This window comes from Coffea eugenioides, chromosome 4 (assembly GCF_003713205.1).
Source record: "Coffea eugenioides isolate CCC68of chromosome 4, Ceug_1.0, whole genome shotgun sequence".
In the NCBI taxonomy this organism is placed as follows: domain Eukaryota; kingdom Viridiplantae; phylum Streptophyta; class Magnoliopsida; order Gentianales; family Rubiaceae; genus Coffea; species Coffea eugenioides.
The window spans coordinates 4,199,597-4,221,546 of record NC_040038.1 but is presented as its reverse complement, the minus strand read 5'-3'; the positions used below and the strand labels follow the sequence as shown (position 1 = coordinate 4,221,546).

The 21,950-nt window shown below is 37.2% G+C and overlaps 2 protein-coding genes across 2 annotated transcripts; both read left to right on the top strand.

Moving 5' to 3' along the window:
- Positions 1 to 4,877: 4,877 nt before the first annotated feature.
- LOC113768062 (ribulose bisphosphate carboxylase/oxygenase activase, chloroplastic) lies at positions 4,878 to 9,868 on the top strand. Its single transcript, XM_027312293.1, has 13 exons — positions 4,878 to 5,278; positions 5,382 to 5,467; positions 5,577 to 5,586; positions 5,804 to 5,866; positions 6,008 to 6,121; positions 6,203 to 6,264; positions 6,820 to 6,874; positions 7,031 to 7,232; positions 7,994 to 8,100; positions 8,550 to 8,605; positions 9,144 to 9,236; positions 9,349 to 9,459; positions 9,585 to 9,868. Exons 1-12 carry the CDS (start codon positions 4,903 to 4,905, stop codon positions 9,454 to 9,456), a joined length of 1,332 nt encoding a protein of 443 aa, XP_027168094.1. The 5' UTR covers positions 4,878 to 4,902; the 3' UTR covers positions 9,457 to 9,459; positions 9,585 to 9,868.
- A 5,347-nt stretch (positions 9,869 to 15,215) lies between these two features.
- LOC113769557 lies at positions 15,216 to 18,771 on the top strand. The gene is made up of 2 exons (XM_027314036.1): positions 15,216 to 15,655; positions 18,250 to 18,771. Exons 1-2 carry the CDS (start codon positions 15,571 to 15,573, stop codon positions 18,450 to 18,452), a joined length of 288 nt encoding a protein of 95 aa, XP_027169837.1. The 5' UTR covers positions 15,216 to 15,570; the 3' UTR covers positions 18,453 to 18,771.
- The last annotated feature ends 3,179 nt before the right edge of the window (positions 18,772 to 21,950 follow it).

The following is a 21,950-nucleotide window of genomic DNA, read 5'->3' as shown; positions in this document are numbered from 1 at the left end:
TTTATGATACAACATGGCATTCTTCATCAAATCACTTGTATTTACACACCCCAGCAGAATGGCACAGCAGAACGGAAAAACCGTCACTTTCTTGAAGTAGCACGAGCCTTATGTTTTACTATGCATGTTCCAAAACATTTTTGGGCTGAAGCTATTATGGCTGCTGTTTTCCTCATTAATCGAATGCCCGCTAAGGTTATTGATTTCCAAACCCCTTTGAGAATGTTATCTAAATTTCATTCTATTCCTACTGCTCTTAATATTTGTCCAAAGGTTTTTGGTTGTGTATGTTATGTTCATGTTCATTCTCATCATAGAGATAAACTTGATCCTCGTACTATCAAATGTGTTTTCCTTGGCTATTCTAATTCACAAAAGGGATATAAATGTTTTCATCCTCCTACGAGAACCTACTATGTGTCTATGGATGTTCAATTTTATGAAAATGAGTCTTATTTTTCTGGACATATGTCTGCGGTTCCTCTTCAGGGGGAGATTAAAAGTAGAGAAGAGGAAAAATAATGGCTAGGAGAAAAAAGGATATGGATCTTAGGTATAGAGAATGCAAAGGAAAATGGGAATTCCTTAGTTTTAAATGATGGTCAGGAAAATAAAATTGAAACTAATAGTGAGAGACCAGCTCATCTCTTTGAGAAAGGATATTCTAGGAGAACAAAAGATATCACTGTTATGCCTCCTGGTTCTTGTACCTCCCTTAATGATAATACCTCCCTTGATGATACTACCATGCTATCGAATGAATCTTCCAAGATTGACACTAAGGTATGTACTTCTTCTGAAAGTCTTGACTCATATCCTAATATTGATCAGAATAGAAGATATCCTCTTCGTGAACGAAAAGAACCTGATAGGCTTGGTTTTTCAAAAGCTTCCAATGTTTCCTATCCAATTTCTGATTTTATATCCTATCACCGTTTGTCTAAGACAAACTTGACATTTGCTCTTCAGTTGTCTTCTGTATATGTTCCTAGTCATTTTTAGGAAGCCCTTGATGATCCTAAGTGGAAAGATGCAATGGTAGAAGAAATGATGGCTCTCCAAAAGAATTCTACTTGGGAAATGATTGAGTTACCAATGGGAAAGAAGATCGTAGGGTGTAAATGGGTATTCAGTGTCAAATACAAGTCTGATGGGACAGTTGAAAGATACAAAGCTAGACTGGTTGCAAAAGGCTACACTCAAACCTATGGTATTGACTATCAAGAGACATTTGCACCCTACGGTCTTCTTTCCCATTGGTAACTCAACCATTTTCCAAGTAGAATTCTTTTGGAGAGCCATCATTTCTTCTACCATTGCATCTTTCCACTTAGGATCATCAAGGGTTTCCTGAAAATGACTAGAAACATATACAGAAGACAACTGAAGAGCAAATGTCAAGTTTGTCTTCTGTATATGTTCCTAGTCATTTTCAGGAAGCCCTTGATGATCCTAAGTGGAAAGATGCAATGGTAGAAGAAATGATGGCTCTCCAAAAGAATTCTACTTGGAAAATGGTTGAGTTACCAATGGGAAAGAAAACCGTAGGGTGCAAATGTCTCTTGATAGTCAATACCATAGGTTTGAGTGTAGCCTTTTGCAACCAGTCTAGCTTTGTATCTTTCAACTGTCCCATCAGACTTGTATTTGACACTGAATACCCATTTACACCCTACGGTCTTCTTTCCCATTGGTAACTCAACCATTTCCCAAATAGAATTCTTTTGGAGAGCCATCATTTCTTCTACCATTGCATCTTTCCACTTAGGATCATCAAGGACTTCCTGAAAATGACTAGGAACATATACAGAAGACAACTGAAGAGCAAATGTTCCTAGTCATTTTCAGGAAGCCCTTGATGATCCTATGTGGAAAGATGCAATGGTAGAAGAAATGATGGCTTTCCAAAAGAATTCTACTTGGGAAATGGTTGAGTTACCAATGGGAAAGAAGACCGTAGGGTGTAAATGGGTATTCAGTGTCAAATACAAGTCTGATGGGACAGTTGAAAGATACAAAGCTAGACTGGTTGTAAAAGGCTACACTCAAACCTATGGTATTGACTATCAAGAGACATTTGCACCGGTTGCCAAGATGAACACTGTTCGTGTTATATTGTCACTTGCAGTTAATTTAGACTGGCCTCTACGACAATTTGATGTGAAGAATGCCTTTCTTCATGGTGAGTTGACTGAGGAAGTTTTCATGGATCCTCCTCAGGGGTTTACACTAGAAGAAGGAAAGGTGTGCAGACTGAAAAAGGCATTGTATGGATTAAAACAATCACCAAGGGCATGGTTTGGAAGATTGAGTCATGCCATGGAGGAGTTTGGATTCAAGCAAGCTTCAGCAGATCACACGCTGTTCTATAAACGTAACTACAATGATATTACCGTGCTTCTTGTCTAAGTTGATGATATGATTGTAACAGGTAATAACAAAGAAGAAATTGAGAACTTTCGAAGTTACTTAGCCAAAGAATTTGAGATTAAAGATTTGGGGACTCTTAAATATTTTCTTGGCATTGAAGTATCACGGTCCAAGCAAGGACTCTTCCTTTCCCAAAGGAAGTATACATTGGAACTCCTAGCTGAAACTGGTATGTCTGCTTGTGAGCCAATAGATACTCCGATTGAAGTGAATCATGGCCTAGCCTTCTTTTCTGATCAGATTCCAACAAACAAGGAAAGATATCAAAGGATCGTGGGTAGACTAATCTATTTAACTTATACCAGGCCAGATTTAGCATATGCAATCAGTGTTGTTAGCCAGTTTATGCACAATCCAAGTGATCAACACATGAATGCTGTTAATCGAATCTTGGCTTACTTGAAATCAGCTCCAGGAAAAGGTGTCTTATTCTCCAAACACGAACATTTTGATGTGGTTGGATATACAGACTCTGATTTTGCTGGTAGCAAGTTGGATAGAAAATCAACTTCTGGATATTTGGCTTTTGTTGGAGGCAACTTGGTGTCTTGGAAAAGTAAAAAACAGAACGTGATTTCATTATCTAGTGCAGAGGCTGAATATAGAGCTATGCATCATCCTATCACAGAACTCTCTTGGCTGAAAATTCTCTTAAAGGAGATTGGGTTTAGTCCAAAAGGTTCTATGGTATTATTTTGTGATAATATGGCAGCCATTAAGATTGCAAATAATCCTATTCAACATGATCGGACAAAGCATGTTGAAATTGATAGGAACTACATCAAAGATAATCTTGATTCCGGGACAATTGAAATTCCCTATACTAGAAGTTCAGATCAGTTGGCTGATATTATGACTCATGCTGTTATTAGTAGCTTATTCAATGCATCTCTATCCAAGTTGGGCATTTGTGATATCTATGCCCCAACTTGAGGGGGAGAGTTGGTAGGAATTAGCTGTAATTAGTCTAAGAATACAGCTATATAATTAGTCTAAGATAGCTGCTGTAATTAGTCTAAGAATACAGCTATTAGTCTAAGATAGCTGCTGTAATTAGTCTAAGAACACAACTGTATATAGTCTGTAATTACAGACTATATACAGCTGTACATGGCTGACCATTTAACCTAGTTACTTGTATAAATAGATCAATGAAATATGAAAAACATACTTTTCAGCATAATTAATAACTTAAAGTAATCAAGCGAAAGCAACCCTTTGAGGGTCGTGAATATTGTCACCATACGATTTAGTGGTACATGTTGGTTTGCTGCACTGTATATAAGGATATAGCTGATAAACTGAATATATTTTCCATGGAGAAAAATCATAATTACATGTAAATTTCTGCTTACATTAGAATTGTACGTTCTACTCCTGAACAGGGAAAAGAATATCAACAGATCCTGGCTCAAATCATTGAAGTACTTTCTCCACATTCATGGAAGGAGTACTTACAGTTCCATATCCACCAGATGCTGAACAGGCAGAAGATCTACAATTGCAAGAGGCCCTGGAGTATTCCGTAGGTAATCTTCAAATTTATATCCCAACTCGAAAAAGCGATCATCTGGAGCCAAAGAAGTCGCTGGTGAATCATCAAATACATCTTGTGATATCTGCATGGAAGAAAAGAAAGACGTGATACGGTCAAATTTGGAAGCCGCTTTCACTGTTTCGTTCCATTGTAAAGCCAGACATGCTCGCGCTAAAATGGAAGATATTATTTGTATTGTAACTTCTCTGAATTCAGACTGCAACTACATCATCGAACCTGCTTTTGCTTGAGGTATAATCCCTGAAACAGTTATTGCTCTATCGGAGTGCGGGAAATATTCTTGATTCTTAAAAATTTTACTCCGTATGAGAATTGCTCGGCCATGCTGGTGAATGATACTGAAGAAGGGATCATTAGGCAATCCGCAATCCTGATGCCCCATCTGCCCACTATTCTTCAGTGCACGGTGTTAGGTTCCGAAGCATCAGGGGTTAGAGCGTGCAGAATTTCGAAAGCTGAGACTGGATGAAAGAGGTAACAATGATCTAATTATGGTGCTGTCCTCGCAGGGGATGAAAGAGAAATGTACGCTCATCCCTTGAAAGGAAAAAGGAAAAGGTTGTGTCATCAAACAAACAATGTAAGAAGTACGTCGATAATGAAATAGTACTAGTATCATTTACTAGAAGAAACATGGCCACTTGTTTTTGCGAGAACTTGGACTAAAATGAAAAGGCCAAAAGTGTAGTGATGAGAATTACTATATTCAAAAAGATTGGGGGAGCCATATGAGAATCAAGTAAAGATGAGGGGGGGAGGAACATGGCAATGGCATCATCATTCCTTCATGTGGCGCCAAATAACGTAAAGGTACAACTGAGAATAGCGTAAACACAAATTTGGGATTTTGCAGATATAAATAGCGAAATTTGAAAGGCCAGAATTAGTCGGAGCTCAATCTGCAAACGTCTCCGATGGCTCTCTTCTTCAAATCCGACCTATTTTCCCCCCTCGGCCTCGCTTCTCTTTCTTTCCGATTCCCAACTTCTTCTTCCTCACTCTTCGATTCCCGAATCATTCCAGCAACTAAATTGTCCACAAAACAAACCGCAATCGCCTGTTCTTCACTCAATTCCGGGAATGACGAAAACTTCCAAGACTCCTCCAATTCCAACGGATCATTGAATAACCGAAGATTATCCAAACAGTCCTCTTGGGAAGCCAAAGACGAGGAAGGCAACGATTACCTTTACACGCTGGGTAAAGAGTCGGATAATATGAACATTGCTGTTGGAGCTAGAGCTGGCATCATCGATGACCTCTTCGCCGGCAATTTCCTTGGGAAAGATTGTAATTTGCTTCATTTTGTTGTTCTTCAAGAATTTTAGTCTATTTTTTTTGTTGTTCTGAAAATATCTGGGAAATTTGATGATCATTTTTATTTGAATTTCAGCTGATATTGTGTTCGATTACAGACAGAAAGCTACAAGGTCGTTTGAATATCTGCAAGGCGATTATTACATTGCGCCGCTCTTTATGGTACGTTAATATAGTATTCTTCGACGTAATTTATCTGGCAAAATTGTCCTAACTATGTTGTTTAATTTATCATAATTTTTGAACTAATTCTTTTTTCCCACTGTGGCAGGATAAAGTTGGTAAGTTCAGCAATTCGTCGCAAATGGTAAAAAAGAAAAAAAAAAACTGAATTTTAGCTGCATTGAGAAGTGAGAGTGATAAAATTTGGTACTCTCCTCCTTTTTTTCTTAAAAAAAAAAAAACTAGTGGAAACAGTCATCTATATCTCCACTTGTGGTCATAAGTCCTAAATGGTATTCCTGCGTTGTCCTGATACCTGGCTTATTATCCGCACAGTGTGCCATATCGCGAAGAACTACCTTGCTCATCTGCTCAATACGAAAGTACCACTCATCCTAGGCAAGTATATAGTACTTTGTTACCTCAGTATCAGAATCTGTGATATGAGTTAAAGATTTACCAATAACCAATTTAAAAACTTATATTGTCGCTGCACCATGCCTTGTGCTGCTCGTGTTTTATTTGTTCTGAACGTTATAGGCATTTGGGGTGGAAAAGGGCAAGGGAAGTCATTTCAAACTGAACTCATTTTCCGGGCCATGGGAGTTGAACCTATTATCATGTCTGCTGGTGAACTGGAATCAGAAAGAGCTGGTAAGATGGTTCCTGACAGTTCCATGTAATACTGTGTGCATCTAATATCTAAAATGTTTATTTATTTTCCCTTTTGAACAGGAGAACCAGGAAAATTGATACGTGAACGGTATAGAACTGCTTCTCAAGTGGTTCAGAACCAAGTTAGAAGCTTTATTACTTTCACTACTGGTATATGTATATATAGGATTGTGAATTTATTAGTTGCCATACTCCATTTTATACTTCTTAATCGACCTCCAGAATGTAGCCTTCCCCTTCTGCTTCCTAGCAAAATGCATTTCTTTAAAAGGTTATTGTGCTGCTGTTGATTGAATGAGTATTTAAACAGATATTAGCAAAGGAGAGCAAGGAAAGATAGACAAATTTGGATGATCACTAATATGAGTTGAAATACTTCATCTGATGTCAAGTCACTTGAACAGAGAAAAAGTTGATAGATATAATGGAAGGAATGTTCAGCGTTATGAAGGCATTGAATTTGAGCTGATTCAAGAGTATTTTTGTTGCTTGCTTTATCCAAATATTTAGAGCAGCAAACCTTCTCTTCCATCTTATAGAAGCTTTATCAGCTAGAAAAACACACCTATTAAAATCATAAAATACTGTCTGAGGTTTTTTTTTTTTTTTTTCAATTCACTCAACTTGGTTTAGAAATAAAGTTCAATTTGGTTTTATTTGGATTTTGGCATATGCAGGGGAAAATGAGTTGCTTGGTTATCAATGACATTGATGCTGGTCTTGGAAGATTTGGTGAGCCAATCTATAAGTTGGATAAGCAAATCTATTTCCATTTTCTCTTTCTCCTTATCTTTCTTATGCAATACGCCTTTGTGTTCTTTTACCCACCTTTTTGAGTTTATAAAATTGCCTCCATTGATCATCATGTTATATTGTGATCTTCTGAAGGTAATACCCAAATGACTGTCAATAATCAGATTGTTGTTGGGACACTGATGAATTTGTCTGATAACCCTACGAAGGTAAGTATTGGGCAAGTCTGGAAAGAATCAGATGTTACAAAGAGGATCCCTATTATTGTTACCGGAAATGATTTTTCAACAATATATGCGCCGTTGATTCGAGATGGAAGGATGGAAAAATTTTACTGGTACTTGTAATGCTTACGAGTTTAAATTTTGCGTTATGCATTTTAGAAATGATTGCTTCATTTGATTTGGCATGTTGATATATATTTCAAGGATATCACAGAAGAATGATGGTTAAACCTGTATTAACATAGCAGGCCGTGTAATTCCATCCAAATATACTTGAGCATATGAGGTCTTACTGAAATAAGATGGACTAGTTTATAAAACCTTGATTATAAAATATATTGTTTATTAGATACTGGTTTCTATGTTCTAATGGTAGACAATTAGTAATCAAATCCAATGAAAAATTTTGTATGTTGAAGCTATGATTAATCTCTTTTAAGTACTTGACCTAAGGATTGTTGCGTTGCTCAGAATTCAGTCAAGTACCTCCGCTTTCTGAAACAAAAACCATCATGAAATGATTAGAAGCTACTCAAATCGATGAACTTGAACTCAGAAAATGAGGTAGTTAGGTGTCATTTACTTGAATTGACAGATGAGTTTCTTAATAGTTCTTCACCAATAAAAATAGCAAGCAGAATTAGCTTATTGGTAGAGCAGCAGATGTCATGTTTGGAACTTTAACAAATATTGCAGTTCAAATTCTGTACTAATAATTGGTTGCTTTTGAGGTTGCTATTTGCTAGTGCAAAATTACTGTTGACATGCTACTGTGATTACTACGTGACAGCTAGATGTTAGTACTCAGTTTTGTTATTTCATATGTTGTGTGCTTTTTCCCAGTTCCCTTCTCAGATGCAATTTTTATGAACAGGCAGCCCACCCATGAAGATATTCTGAATATTGTTCACAGGATGTATGAGAAAGATGGCATGTCAAGGGATGAAGTTGGAGAGATAGTGAAATCATTTCCTAATCAAGGTAGCTATGAATCTTCATATATGATGAATAAAACTTATCTAGTGCCAAGAACATTTAGTTTGGATTGCTATACATTCTCTTATTATTACCTTCTGACAACTAATTCAAATTTTTGCTTGTTTCCTTAATTAAAGAAGTTCTAGTTAGAATTAGAAGTGTGTCTGCACCGTAATTAAGTTTGGCATAAACTAGATAGATGGTTTATGAGAAGATCCAGAGCAATAACTGTGATTAGAACAGCATTTGCGTTGGCCAAAAGTGTACCTACTAATGAATTTCTTTTGAGTCCTTTAAGGAAAATGTGTTATCTTTGGTGATGTTAAACTTCTTTTGTTCAGAAATTGGACATTCATAATCATACTCAATTATGACACTGAACTGCAATATGCAAACTGGAGGATGTCTTTGTTTTTCTGTTTTTGCTGATCTTATTCAAAATCTACTGGCAGCCTTGGATTTTTATGGAGCTTTGAGATCTCGAACGTATGACCGGTCAATCTTAAAGGTGCAAAATATTCAACTGAATTATGTCTTTTTGGTATTTGTACGTTGCTGACAACTCCTGATATTCTTTAAGAACTATCTTGAGCTCTTCACGTATGCAGGTGCGACCGCATCTTGCAATGTATTATACCCCTTCCACTTAGGCTCACTTTTGAGTAATGACTATGAGTGAACAAGTTAATTCTCAAGGGGACATATTCTTTGCATGAATAACCATCTATGCATGTGCTTTCAGACATCTATGCAATATAACTTTGCAATGCTTAATCTATCTAGTCACCAATGAGTAATATACTTCAATACCACGGGAGATGCATTTTGAATCTCTACACTCCAGAGAAATTTTATATCGTCTAACATTTTCACTTAGCAAAAGACTTCCTCAAGGTCACAGCCAGTTGTCTGTCCCTGTTGAACTTACAAATGTTATTATATTCTTTTCTCTGATATATGTGAGACTCTATATCTTTTTCATCTTTGCGTTGCTTTCCCAGATTCAACATATTTTAAAATATTTAGTTCAACTTCTTTTGTTATAGTGGGTTGAGGATGGTGGAGGGGCCGACAACTTGGGCAAAAGACTTTTGAAGCAAAAAAAGGATGGAAAACTTCCAGTTTTTACTCCGCCAAAGGTAAATAATTTTACAAAAGAAGAAAATTGTACTTGAGTTTTTTTGTTTCTCAATTTTTATTTGTCTTGAAAAAATGAGCTGCTAAAATTATCTGGGGTTCTTGCTCAAAAAGCAAACCATAGAAGCTTTACTGGAATCAGGGCATTCTCTTGTCAAAGAACAAAGGCTGATAATGGAGACAAAGCTTTCAAAGGAATACATGAAGAATATTGATGACTAACCGGTACGAACAAATATTCCCCTCGGAAGATAGTAATGGATTATGATACCCTATATAATTTTGTACATGAAGTTCTTTCTGTTGCACCATAAAGGCAAAAGGCTTATGCACACGTGTTTGTTTCTCAGAAAAACGAATCTCAGTGAATGCAGCAACATTCTTTGTACCCATCTCGTTAGGGAACGTAGTATCCTTGCAGAAAACATGGTTATAGTGGGTATCTGTAATGTTTGTTAATCTTATCAAGCTCATGGATTTAGGTGATCAGTTGATTTCCTGATCCCATGATCCTTCCAGAGCACAGCTTTCGTTCCCAGTTCATCTATGTATATGTTGTTATCAGGCGGTTTTGTGCTCTCCATGGAGTTGCATGTACATTTACTGCTATTAAGAAAATAACTGAATTACAGCCTGACAGACCCATGGTGATTTTGAAAGAACGAGCACTGCTATTGGAAGATCAAACGTCGTTATCCAATACTCAAGAAAAGGTGGGCTATCAATTAGATGACAGCTGATCATGACGACTGGATACACGAATGCGACTGAGATTTCTCATTTGTCGTCGTTATGAGCAGTGGAATTTCGATTAAGCACTGGAAAGTGTAGGTATCAACCTAGTGTGGTTCTGATTCATCTAAGTGTTTGCTTATTTAAAATAGCCAAGTCGGAGGAGGGGTCTCTATCTCTCCCTCGAAGGCATAATGCAAAGCAATACCCTACCTGTTGATACGCTTTTATGATGCAAGGTAATAACAACGCCACATTCAGTCCATATAACGAAAAATATGGACATAGATTCTCAATCATTACGTATATTCTATTCTTGAATAATGCTAACTCCTGTGTTCATTTTTCCAACTTGAAGCCTGGTTTCGGACAATTTGAATCTTATGCCCGTCCACTTGAGATAACCGATCGAGAGAGAGGTCTATTCGATATGGTAGCTGAAAAGCAGAGGAAGAAAGAGAAGCCTGATATGCACATTATTCTCCGAAATAGACATGAAATCATTGACTAAGGAGACTGGCCTTTATCCGTTGCTTTCACTTCCTGTTCTACCTAAGCTAAATAGCTTACGCTTTAGTTAAGGAAAATGATATGCACTCTGCGATTCAATTGTCATTCAACGGTAAATGCAGGCCTAATAATTTTGAGCTTGATTCCAACAAGAACTGCTGAGTGTGCTGAGTTTAAGATGTATAGCGGGAAGCTTTTTATAGTTTTATATGATAATCGAAACGTTATACAAAGTTTCATCCTCTTTTTTTTGAGAATGCGAAGAATGGAATATAAGAAACAAAGAGAGAAAAAGGGGAATTTGAACTCAAGATCTCTCATTTCTGAAGTTTTAACTTTATTCACTAGATCACAACCTCCTTAACAAGTATCATGGTCGTTGCTTGCCAAAACATTGAACTGACCTTCTATCAGTTAGTGCCGAAAGAGAGAAAACTGGAGAGTAAGTATTTTTTTTTCCCTTCTATTTTTCATGTGGGCTGCCAATGCCATGGAATCCTTTGACTTAGCAGAAGAAACAAAAACACTACTATGAATGGCACGGCACACTCGATAATCAAACTAGCGTACAAATTGAAGTTTCCAATGCACCTTTTGTGAACAGAAAAACAAAGGGTGGGGAATATTAGAAGACTTTGCCCACCACTTGGAAAGTGGGAACAAAGGCCACTTAGCAATAGTTTTCAATTTCATTACCATTCACGTCTAAGCGCAATGTCTTGTTTCATGATTGAACCCTACAATTCGAAATCAACCTCCTAAAAGCTTTCTAAGAGCACATATATATGATAATAAAATTTGATTAGATTCAGCTTGCTTAGGCTGTCGAATTTGGAAATTGTAATTAAAATTAACAGGGTTTTCTTGTCTTGTTTAAAGGGGATCCCACCTAAACATTTTTGTGCTCGATACCACATAAAGGGTTTTCAGTGATACCACATACTATCGTCATTTATATTTAAGAGACAGTTTTGTGCTCGATTCATAAGCATTTAGAAACGAAGATGCATTGATCGACAGGCCATCAAGAAGTGAGGAAAGTTTGGTGACCTCAAAAAAAGGTTGTAAAAGGTGAATTGTCTGGCACTCAAATTGCTAGTTGAAGTTGACGAAGCAAAAACGAAAGCCATTAGCCATAGCCCATTGAAGTTGAAGGATTTAATTGAGCACCCATATGAATAAACTATGCTTATGCTCTACGATCTGGTTGGTCCAGTCTTGATGTTATTATTGGACTCCACCAGACTAGAATTGTCAAAGAGTGAAGAAACTGATGACTTGAAAAAATCAAAATTTTGCGTATGTTTTGAATAATTTATTGCATCGATGGGTCCCATAAATTGATGTCTTATTAAATCATTGGGACCCTTTGGGAGGAGGGCATGCTTGAGCAGCAAATTAAAGAATTATTGAGTGTTCACATTTCCTTGAGAAAAATTAATTGAAAACTGGTAATGGTCAAGAGCACTCTAAATTTCTTTAGAACTTCAAAACACGTATAACATGAAATATTAACTGAAAGATCAGGCCTCTTACCAAAAAATACATATTGACTACGACGGATTAACAAACTAATAATACAGCAATCGTACGATGGGTTAAAGAGGAAACATTAGTGGAGGATACTTTGGGCTTTCACAGAAATGGTTGTAAGTGCTAATCTCATTATTACAGACCACAAGAAGATCGTATTATATGACTAATCAAGAATAGTTGCTAGTATTGATGAGTTTTATTCGTTTACAAAATCATTCAAGCCTCCCCGTATGATTTTTTTTTCTTTTTTGGGTAAGTGAGAGATTTTGAATTCAAAACCTTTTGATTACAATTCCTTTTCCCTTATCATCTAACCCAACCCTATCCAATCCACGTATGATCATTGTTAAACCATCACTAAGCGAAAGGTAAGGTGGTCAGGGCTCACAGGCCACTGCGAGAATCTTTCTTTAGATTTCCCTAAGCATACTTGGATCCCATATACAATTAATGCATGTTTACAAGTCAAGAATGACATCAATGCTGTTCTGCACTAACATAACTCCCCCTCTAATGGTAGTTGAAGAGTAACAATAGCTAAGCACTGAGAGGCACCTGTGCAACCATACAAATATATTGGAGGAGATAGTTGAAATGCTATTGTTTATTTCTTTGCATGCAAAGACCATGAAATGGACTCAAAGCTCACACACTATCAATTAGAAATCTAAACAGCAAAAAAGAAGAAAATGATTAATGAACAATTGAAAGCAAGATTTGAAATATTATTTGAAATAATTACTGTAACACTTTTTGTGATGTGATGTCTATGAAATAGAAAAGTAATTGAAAATATAAAAAGGTGGTTGAGAAATGTGTTTATGATTCAAACGAAATATTATTATTTGAGATATTTGTGCTATCCAAACACCGGTCATATGACAAAACTACCCATCCTTCCATGATCATCCTTAGAGATGGTTCATGCATGTTTGTCTTTGTCTGATTGGCTGGAAGTTTATTGTCATCAACTTCAAGTTCAAAACCAAAGAGAATATATGAGTTTTGAGAGTCAGTCAATATGTAAGATGAGCAATCTTTTTCATTCCCCATGATCCAAAAAAAATGAAAAAAGGCCCTCAGATTATTAACGTTAACCGCGTGGACTAGACGGCTACCGACACTCACCAATGTCTATGGGAATTGGAGAGGCCAACATTTTCTATAATGGTTAATCAAACTAGACCACGTTAATTAACATTATTGTTGTGATTCCGTAATTCATGAATCATGATTAGGTAGGTAGTCCTGCAGCTTTGCTGCTATCTTTGGAAGCTCAATTAGGGGAGGGCTATAATTATCTTTCTTTCTTGACAAATTAAGATAGCCACTGAATAATAATTATCATTTCTTGTAGAACCCTCCTAACTTCCATTCTTGCTTAAATGCGTTGCCTTAAAAAAAAAAATGAAGCCAATCCTTCGTCGTCGTCGTCGTCTTCTACTAAAAGTATCAAGAAGTACTTTAACTGCTACATGTTTTTCTCTTCTCTTTTTCCCTCCTAAACCAGCTTTGAAGATGTGTTTGTGTAACGTTGCTCAGCACATTGAATTTCCAGGGCAACTTTGTACTCATTTAGCACTTAAACTAAAACAGGTTCTAAAAGCTAAAAGATCCAGCCACAAACATAATCATAATGCTGCAGCATTTGGAAAATTTTAAATGCTTCTTTCTTTCTTTCATTTTCCGTGACAAAGAAAAAGCACAACATCATGCATTTTCAAATCTAAACAACCCCAGTTAAAATAATTAATGTTTCACAAATCCATAGTTCGAAGTATTAAAATCTTTCATCTGGTTGATCTGAAACCGAAATTCGATTGTTGTAAAAATTGTTGAAACTAGAGTAATCAACCTAAATGTTAGTAAAAGGTAGGAAATGCTCAAGACAAAAACAATAATGTGCTTTTGAGAAAGAAAGTGTAGAGTAGGCAAAAAAGAAAAGAAGAAGAAGACGAAGAACTCGAACTCGGGTTTTGTGATGAATTCCAAACTTAAGGTTGTGTTTGGATTGTATTTTCCGTCATTTTTTATGGAAAAATTACTGTAGTGATTTGATATATGTGAGGGAAAAAGGTGATAGGGAAATATGATCACGAAAAATGATAATATTTTTCGACGGAAACAAGCAATCAATCAAGGCCTTTAAACACCGCAAGATAAATCAGTTTCCCCTATTAATCCGTTTCCATTTCAGGCTTTTTAGCAAGGAAGCCAATTATGATTTATGACAGAGAGCCGTCTCAAATCTTGGGGTAAAAACTTTCCAAGAGTCAAACCGCCCCCAGTGACAGGCAGACCAATTGTCTCCTTAACTTTCAATCTTATCCACTAACTTCATGACACGTTTCCCCGTCCATGATCCATCAAAGTCAAAATTGATGGGAAAAGGGGCAGACCCATAATTGTAAACCAAGCCCCCCCACCCAAAACTGAATAAACAAAAAACTCCTCGTCCTGCATTAACCACGTGTCCTAACATATATTTTTATGAATATTGAAAGAATTGCATGAATGGTCCTTCCTTTATCCTCTACAAATTAATTTTACTCTTTCGTCTACAAATTTACAATTATGCAGCTTGATTTATGACACAATCAAGATGCAGCAATTCGATTTTGGACCAACCTTTTGCGCCAAAAGATCAATATGAAAAAACAAACTTCTTCATGACACAAAAGGCGTCCGTCTTAATCTCAAATAAGTGAGAGATAAAGGGATTAATTCACTGAAAATTTGTAAAGGATTAAATCGGAATAAAAAAGTGAATAAAGATGACGTTTAAGATGAAAAAAATGTCCTAATAAACTATTAGACAAATATTTAAATATCAAAAAAATACATTTGTACAACACTAATAATCAATGACATTTGAGAAATGAGTGCCCAATAGCAAATTTGCCTGTCTAACAAGTTCACCGACTCGTGTGTTAAATTTGGCACTACTATATAGTAGGTAGAACTAAAGTATTTGCGTGTGAATTACGGCAAAAGTAAAAGATTGTGAAAAGGAAGGACTGGCGCTGCAAATTAGACCGTATAGAAGAAAAAGTTGATAGTTATAGTTAAAAAAGCCCACCGCTGCTGTCACGTGTCGGTGAAAAAAGATTCCAATAATATTTATTTTGAAAAAAAAAAGACAATCTAATTAGTATATGAATGAATTATGAATTATCTCCACACCTCAGAGCCCGTTGGCCTCACCAACGCAACGGTTAAAACATAAACTCAAGACGGACGGACGGACGGACTGACTGACTGACTCCCCACTCCCCCAACTTCAAAAATCCACACACGACACGCCACAAGAGTGACCATTACTCCTTCAACAGAGCTCTCCCCCGCAAAAAAGAAAAAGAAAAAGAAAAACTTGTACTCGAAAGCTTCTTTCTTTCTTTCTCTGCTTTCTTCGGTTGAGAGTGAATTTCTGTTGATGCATAATAGTTTGAAGAGAGAATTGAACAAGGCATAGGTCTGGCCGGGTTAAGGGTGTTTTTCAGCCGACTCGGAGGAAGGAGTAATAACACTAGTAGGAAGAGGAGAAAACTGAGGGTAAAGATGATGGATTGGTGGCATAAAATGGTTTTTCCTGTAAGAAGAGTTTGGATTGCTGTTTCTGCACGCGTCAAAGCTCGCAAAAATGGTTTGCTCTCTCTTTCTTTCTCTGATTTTTTTTTGGTTTTGCCTCTAGCTCCTTTTCCTATTTTTTCCCACCTGAATCTTTAGAACTGGGCATGGGAGCAGGGGAAGGGAAATGCTAGTGGTCTTTCTTCCTCGTTCTTGAACCATCGTTATCAATTGTGAGTGTTAGCGTCAATAATCCTTCCACCCGTCTGTTCAGAAGTGTGTGTGGTGGTGTTGCTACTTTACCACGTGAATTTTGATGTTTCTGCTTGCCACTGGAAAAAAAGAAGCCCATAAAGTTCTTTTTGCTCAGAAGATGAGGAGAAAGAATCGTTTTCTACTCATGTACTGTTTCCAGAGAAAACAGTACTTGATGTGTTGATGCTCGGTTCTTTCTTTTCTTTTCTTCTGTTTTGGTTTAAAATTTTGTGAAGCAATATTCATTTATTTAGTTATTTTTGTTTCTATGCTAATGAGTTGGGTTTTTTAGTTATAGAGTTATGTTATTGTGTAAACCATGGAGAAGATTTCTGGGGAAAGAGTCCTTAAATTTTTTTTTTTTTTTATTCCCACCCTGCATAGTTTGATGATGATAAATGGAATTTGAACCTACCAGTTACCATGAATTATTCTTTGGTTTGGTGAGGAAAACACAAACGAAGTAAGAAAAGGGGAAAGATGTCAGCACAAAAGAAGTAGCAATACATTTGTTAGAATTATTATCGTACAATTTTGGCACTTGGTACTTTGGCTGGAATTTGTATTTACAATGACCTCTTACCTAGTTTTTAACTTTATTGGAATAATCGTGTGACAGCAGATTGTTGCATACAACTCTTGGAATTGTACTCTATAGATTTGTTAAGCTGTAAAAAGAGTTGCGTTTGTCGGAACCAAAAGAAAAAAGAAATAAATGTAGTGATTTGTTGACGGTAACTACTGTAGAATACTATAAAGCATCTTATTGGCGTTGAAGCAAAGCATAAATGCTTGGCCTTTCTGTGTTTCCTGATAAATTTGAGCGAGAAAATATTCTAATAGTCTTTTGGAATTGGTTCTTTTCTCTTCGAGAAATTTATCCAAGTTGACCTTACTCTTTGAGATGGAGTCCTTGTTAAAAAGGGTGATAGATGACTATTATACATAGTGATTTTCTTTCTGTTACCATTTGAGGCGCAAATAACAGGCCCTTTGATGCTTTTCTCTGCAAAGTTAACCTTTATTAATACTACTTATTAGATCTTGGCCGTTGGTAGCCAGGTATATGATCTGCAATACAAAGGGATGATGCTATGCTGATGCTTGAGTCAGTAGTATTCCTCTAATAGTTAATTTCCTGAGTAGCAACACCAATATTCTATGAGGGAAGGTTTATCAGAATGAGTTTTAAGGGGAGCTTTATTTTGTAGGACTGTATATTTTAAGGTGTTAACTTTAGCCTAAATTGGTAGGATTATGGACCCTTGTTAAGGCCTCCGGCAAAATATAATCGCCGCCTGGTTTCAAAAAGAATTTTATGGGTTCATCTATACCCCCTCCCCGTGAAGGGTTCTGGATATCAACTTCAGTTAGAATATTCCAGGGTTGATGGCTACTAGCACTAGGCAAATTTTCTAGAAGCCAGGCTGCAAGATATTGTATTCGTAGAAGAAGCCAGACCCTTTGGTTTGGTGATGATGACTCGTGAGTTTGGATACTATTAGAGAGAGCACCACTACTGCTATTAGTGATAAAACCAGAGAGTTAAGACCCCACATTTGTCCGCCCTATTCATTGCCTTTCCTTAATAATTGTACCATTACTGATAAGTCATAGTCTTGGAAGTCACAGTACAAAATGTTCATCAGAAAAATGGAACCATCTTTTGATCAGACTGGCTTATCTAATTCCACTATAGTACGAGAATTCTGATCAGACTGCTTTATTTGGGATGAGAGAGAGAGAGAATAGATGCTACTGCTGCTGATATTAATTAGGTCCGTCAGTTCTGAGTTCTAACCAGGCTCTTAAAAAGTACTACTGTAGTACAGTTTCTGGTTTTTTACCCTCTCCAAGTTGTTCTTTCTTTAAACATTCCACTAACGGTTGCATGTGGCCATTAGGTTGGTTAGGTTAGGTTATTTCCACCAGCAGCCATTGCCTCATCTGTACCTTTCTTTTGTTTGAGCATGACTGCTTTGTTGGATTTCAAGTTGTATTAAACAAATATATATCCTCATCCACCTGCGAGATACTTGTTTTTTTTAATGAGTATGAAGTGATGGTCAAAAAGATTTCACAACCAATAAGATTTTGCTGCGTACATCCTGTGCAGAGAACTGACAAGCAGAATGACTACCCGACCCAATTTTTTTTTTTTTTGGTTGGCTGGTCTTAGTGGTTCATACATACTCCCATTTCAGGAATCTGGTTCCTCATTCAGCTTTATAAAATTGCACCGCCGCCTTTTTTCCAGCGAACATATGTCATCGTTATCTAGACAAATCGTCATCATCCGCATAGTTTTCTGCAGCTGTTTTTGTTTTGGTAAATGAAAGAACAGTAGTACTTTATTTAGATTTCTTGCAGACTTGTACACATTAAAATGGCCCTTATCGGTTTTGTTACTGTCAGGTGCTGGACTTTTGAAACTCAGGGATGACATACAAACTTGTGGATACGAGGACGTCCAAGTGATGTGGGAAATGCTTAGGAGAACCGAGTCGGAGTTGATGTCTCGCCACGCTAAGCGTAAGCAGCACCGTCATTTCTGGAGGATCTTCATATGGTCCAACCATAATCATGCCTCGTCCTTCGCCTCAAATCCTGCTCAGTGAGCCAGCCCAGTTTTACTCCAATAAAGCAAAAAAAAAGTCCTGATGACATTCCACAGCAAGTGTTTTTCATGGATGGAATCATCATTTCTCCAGCCTCCAGCCTGCAAAGTGTTTTACATGGACGGTTCAGACCACACCGCTTATAGCATGTTCATACTCTACCTATATGATGTATTTCATCCCTCTTCCCTGAACACATAAGAGGTCAGATGAATGTGTGTTACATTGACAAAAGTCAGATGTAAATATTATTGTGTTTTGTCATGATCCACAATCATCTTACAGCAAAAAGAAATTCCAATAAGTTCATTTTTCCTAATTTTGTGAACTTGTTGAGCGTTCACGTTGAGACAATCATATTGTGGGTCAAATAATATACAGTTAAAGAAGTTACCACAATACCTGAAGGGTTTAATTATACATATGTCGTTAGTTATATACAGAAAATAAACTAATTTTTAAGAGCCATAAAAGACAAAAGCAGGAGATAGGTGTTATTTTCTCGAGTGATCCAAGTTAGAAAAGTAGCTCTTCAAAAAGTGTCATCTCGGCAATGAAGTTATATGGCAGAACTTTCGTAAGCTGCCGATGGATTCTACATCCTAGCTTCAGGGTTCCAATCGGATTGGCTTCTGTCTGTTTGAGGGCAATCAATGGAAACTTCAAACCATACGTGCCATCACCAGTTTGTATCAACCCTATGGGATTCACAAGGAGATGAGATGAAGGTTTTACTCCAAGAATTTCTTTTGCAGTTGACCTGGCAGGAAAATGTTTAATGGCAAGATATGGGATCTTAAAGATGCCAGATGTGGGCGGTTGCTGGTCGTTTCTTCCTGCAGCAAAGATCCTATAGTCTACATAAGTTGTACCAGCAACAAAGAGGTTAAAGAATATCAAATTTCAGGTATCATGTGCTTCCTAGGCTGACTAAATATGGATATCATGCACCTCGTTTTCAGGCTTCCAAAGGATGATACTGAAGTCAAACTCGAGCATATTCAACTTGTTTGATAGCAATGAATATGATGCAGAAAAGAGAAACCACTCCTTCCCCACACCCCCCAAAATCCTATCTTTGATTACTGAAAGGTAAAGTTCTGTAAGCACTATCCTGCTTTAACTTCATCAAATCCCAATCCCGCGTCTCAGATAAGGTACCAGATTCCATTTTGCCACCTCGGAAACCCAGCCAACAGGATCCAGTAACCACCTCCTCTTACCTCACCACCACGGCCAGCTCCAAACCAGAGCATGCCGCCACAAATACATCCTCAAACCAGCTTCCCAAAAAATAGTCACAGTGATCGCTACTAACAACCAAACTTAGCGAATATCAACCAGACCACACAATACTTGCAACCAAAAACTGCTACATCGAACAAAAGAACCCTCCTCTCTGCGATTGTGCTTAGAAAATAACTAAATCCACCAAAACCACGCCATTTTCCTTGCAGTCATTGCCTTCTAGCACACTTCTATAATCAGCACAACGGTCGCCACTCTCTGGAGCATCACGACTGGATTGTCAGCACAAAAAGAGTGAGTTTAACAGTTGTGCCATGGACCCATCAAGAACCCAAATACTAGCCTATTAGGTAACTACCTGACCTAAGCAAGAAAACCCATATAATGCTCCTTGATCAATCAATCAGGGACCTTGTACTTCCCGAAAAGGTCATGTAGCCTCGCCATGAACTCCAATTTTCCTAGAATGTCCTCCTTCATGAACCCTTGGCCACTACCTTTTTCTGGTTACACCTCAGGCGCCAAAGTATAGACACCAGCAGGTCATCCAAGGCCCCAGTCAATCACCAGAAAGACCCTAGAAAAACCATAAATAGTATTACCTCTCCTCCACATTTAGATGCCTGGATAAAACGTCAGCACCTCTCCAAGCAATGATTGGGGCACATTGTTCCCTGCAGTCATTTTGTCCGACACGAGATAGAGCTGCAATCAGAGCCTAATCCTTTTCTTCATGAATGGCAGGACATGCACAAAGAATTTTCTGCCTTCCCATTTTATATGCAATATCTGAAATTGCTTACTCTGTTTCAGTTCATCTTTACCTCGAAGGCTCGAAGTATCTTGTTGTCTCAAAAGATAAACAAGGTAAAAAATAAAAAAAACCAAGAAGAAGAAGAAAAGTTTTCTAATAAATTAGATGAAAATTTACTATTTAAGGAATTCAAGAAATTCAGCCAATTAAGCCTTCTAGGTGAGTTAAACATACAGTTCTAAACCACGACTTTCATTTCAAAATCCAAGCAACTTTTTTCAACAGCAGTCCACTATTTGCCCAACTACAGGTAACTTACCAGCAACCAATAGTAGATTTGGGAAAGAAGCAATCTGAAATATCCATAGCTATTCTAAACCCACATCAAGTTTTTACGAACTAGAGTTTGGCCTTTCTGTTTCCGTAAGCCAAGTAGATTACAACAAATTGACTCGAGCTGTGCTGTAGATGACTTGGCTGAACGAAGGGCCTGCTTTCAGCCTTAAGGGGAATGGTGGAGCCAATTTGTATGATATTAGCTTGCCAGATTGTAGGAGTTATAACGCATGCTTCATACTTCAGCCAGATTGTATGATGTCAATATTACTGTTTCTTCTGACTGTGCAGTAATAATAACGCCAGAACACTGTCACAGCTCTCCCGATAGCAGAGCTTCTCAAGACCCCCAGAGCAGAAAATCTGTCTGGCTCACATATATTCAAGACTTTGGCTGCAATCAATAAACATGCAAAAGATAAAAGTAGCAGCAACACACACATCACAGTCTTGTTAAGATTCTAAATTTATAAAGCCTTGTTTTATACCAAGCATCAAGAATTGCCCTTGTAAACTGAGCTGCAAATACACTTGCGTAAAAAATGCTGCAGGACTGGCAGCAATCTGTAGACATCTGAGCCCAAAATGTACTCATACGATAAACAGGAAATATACCTCAAAACAAAATCATGGAAAAAAAATTCCTGCTATAGCAGCGCATAAAGCTTATCTCAGCTGATCGATCAGAATGCTTAAGATTTACAACTAGAAGCAACATGTATTGTCCTTCCTTTCTAAATGAAAAAATTGATTTTTCCTTCCTGCTATGAAAGTTGTTCAGCATTATACAAAAATAGGGGATTATTTGAACAAGCATGAAAACGGAGAAATTTTACAGTTGCTGGAAGCACTTAGTAGTGCCTTACTATAAGTCTCTTCTGCTTCATGTTCCAAATCATTCAAGATACTTGACATGCATAAAATTTTGGACTAATCCTGTCAACATGAATTTAGGATAAACATATCACCCAAAAGATTAAAAAATAAAAAAGTAATAGCTTGCACTCAGTTGTGTTTTTCGTTAGAAGTCAAAAAGGAACAATGTGAAAAAGGCAGAAATGACAGCATATACATGCACCACCCGGGACCATAGGGCAGAATCAAGCATTCTGTCTAGTTGAAAAATTGAACACACAACAGCAATGGGAAGATGCAAAGAA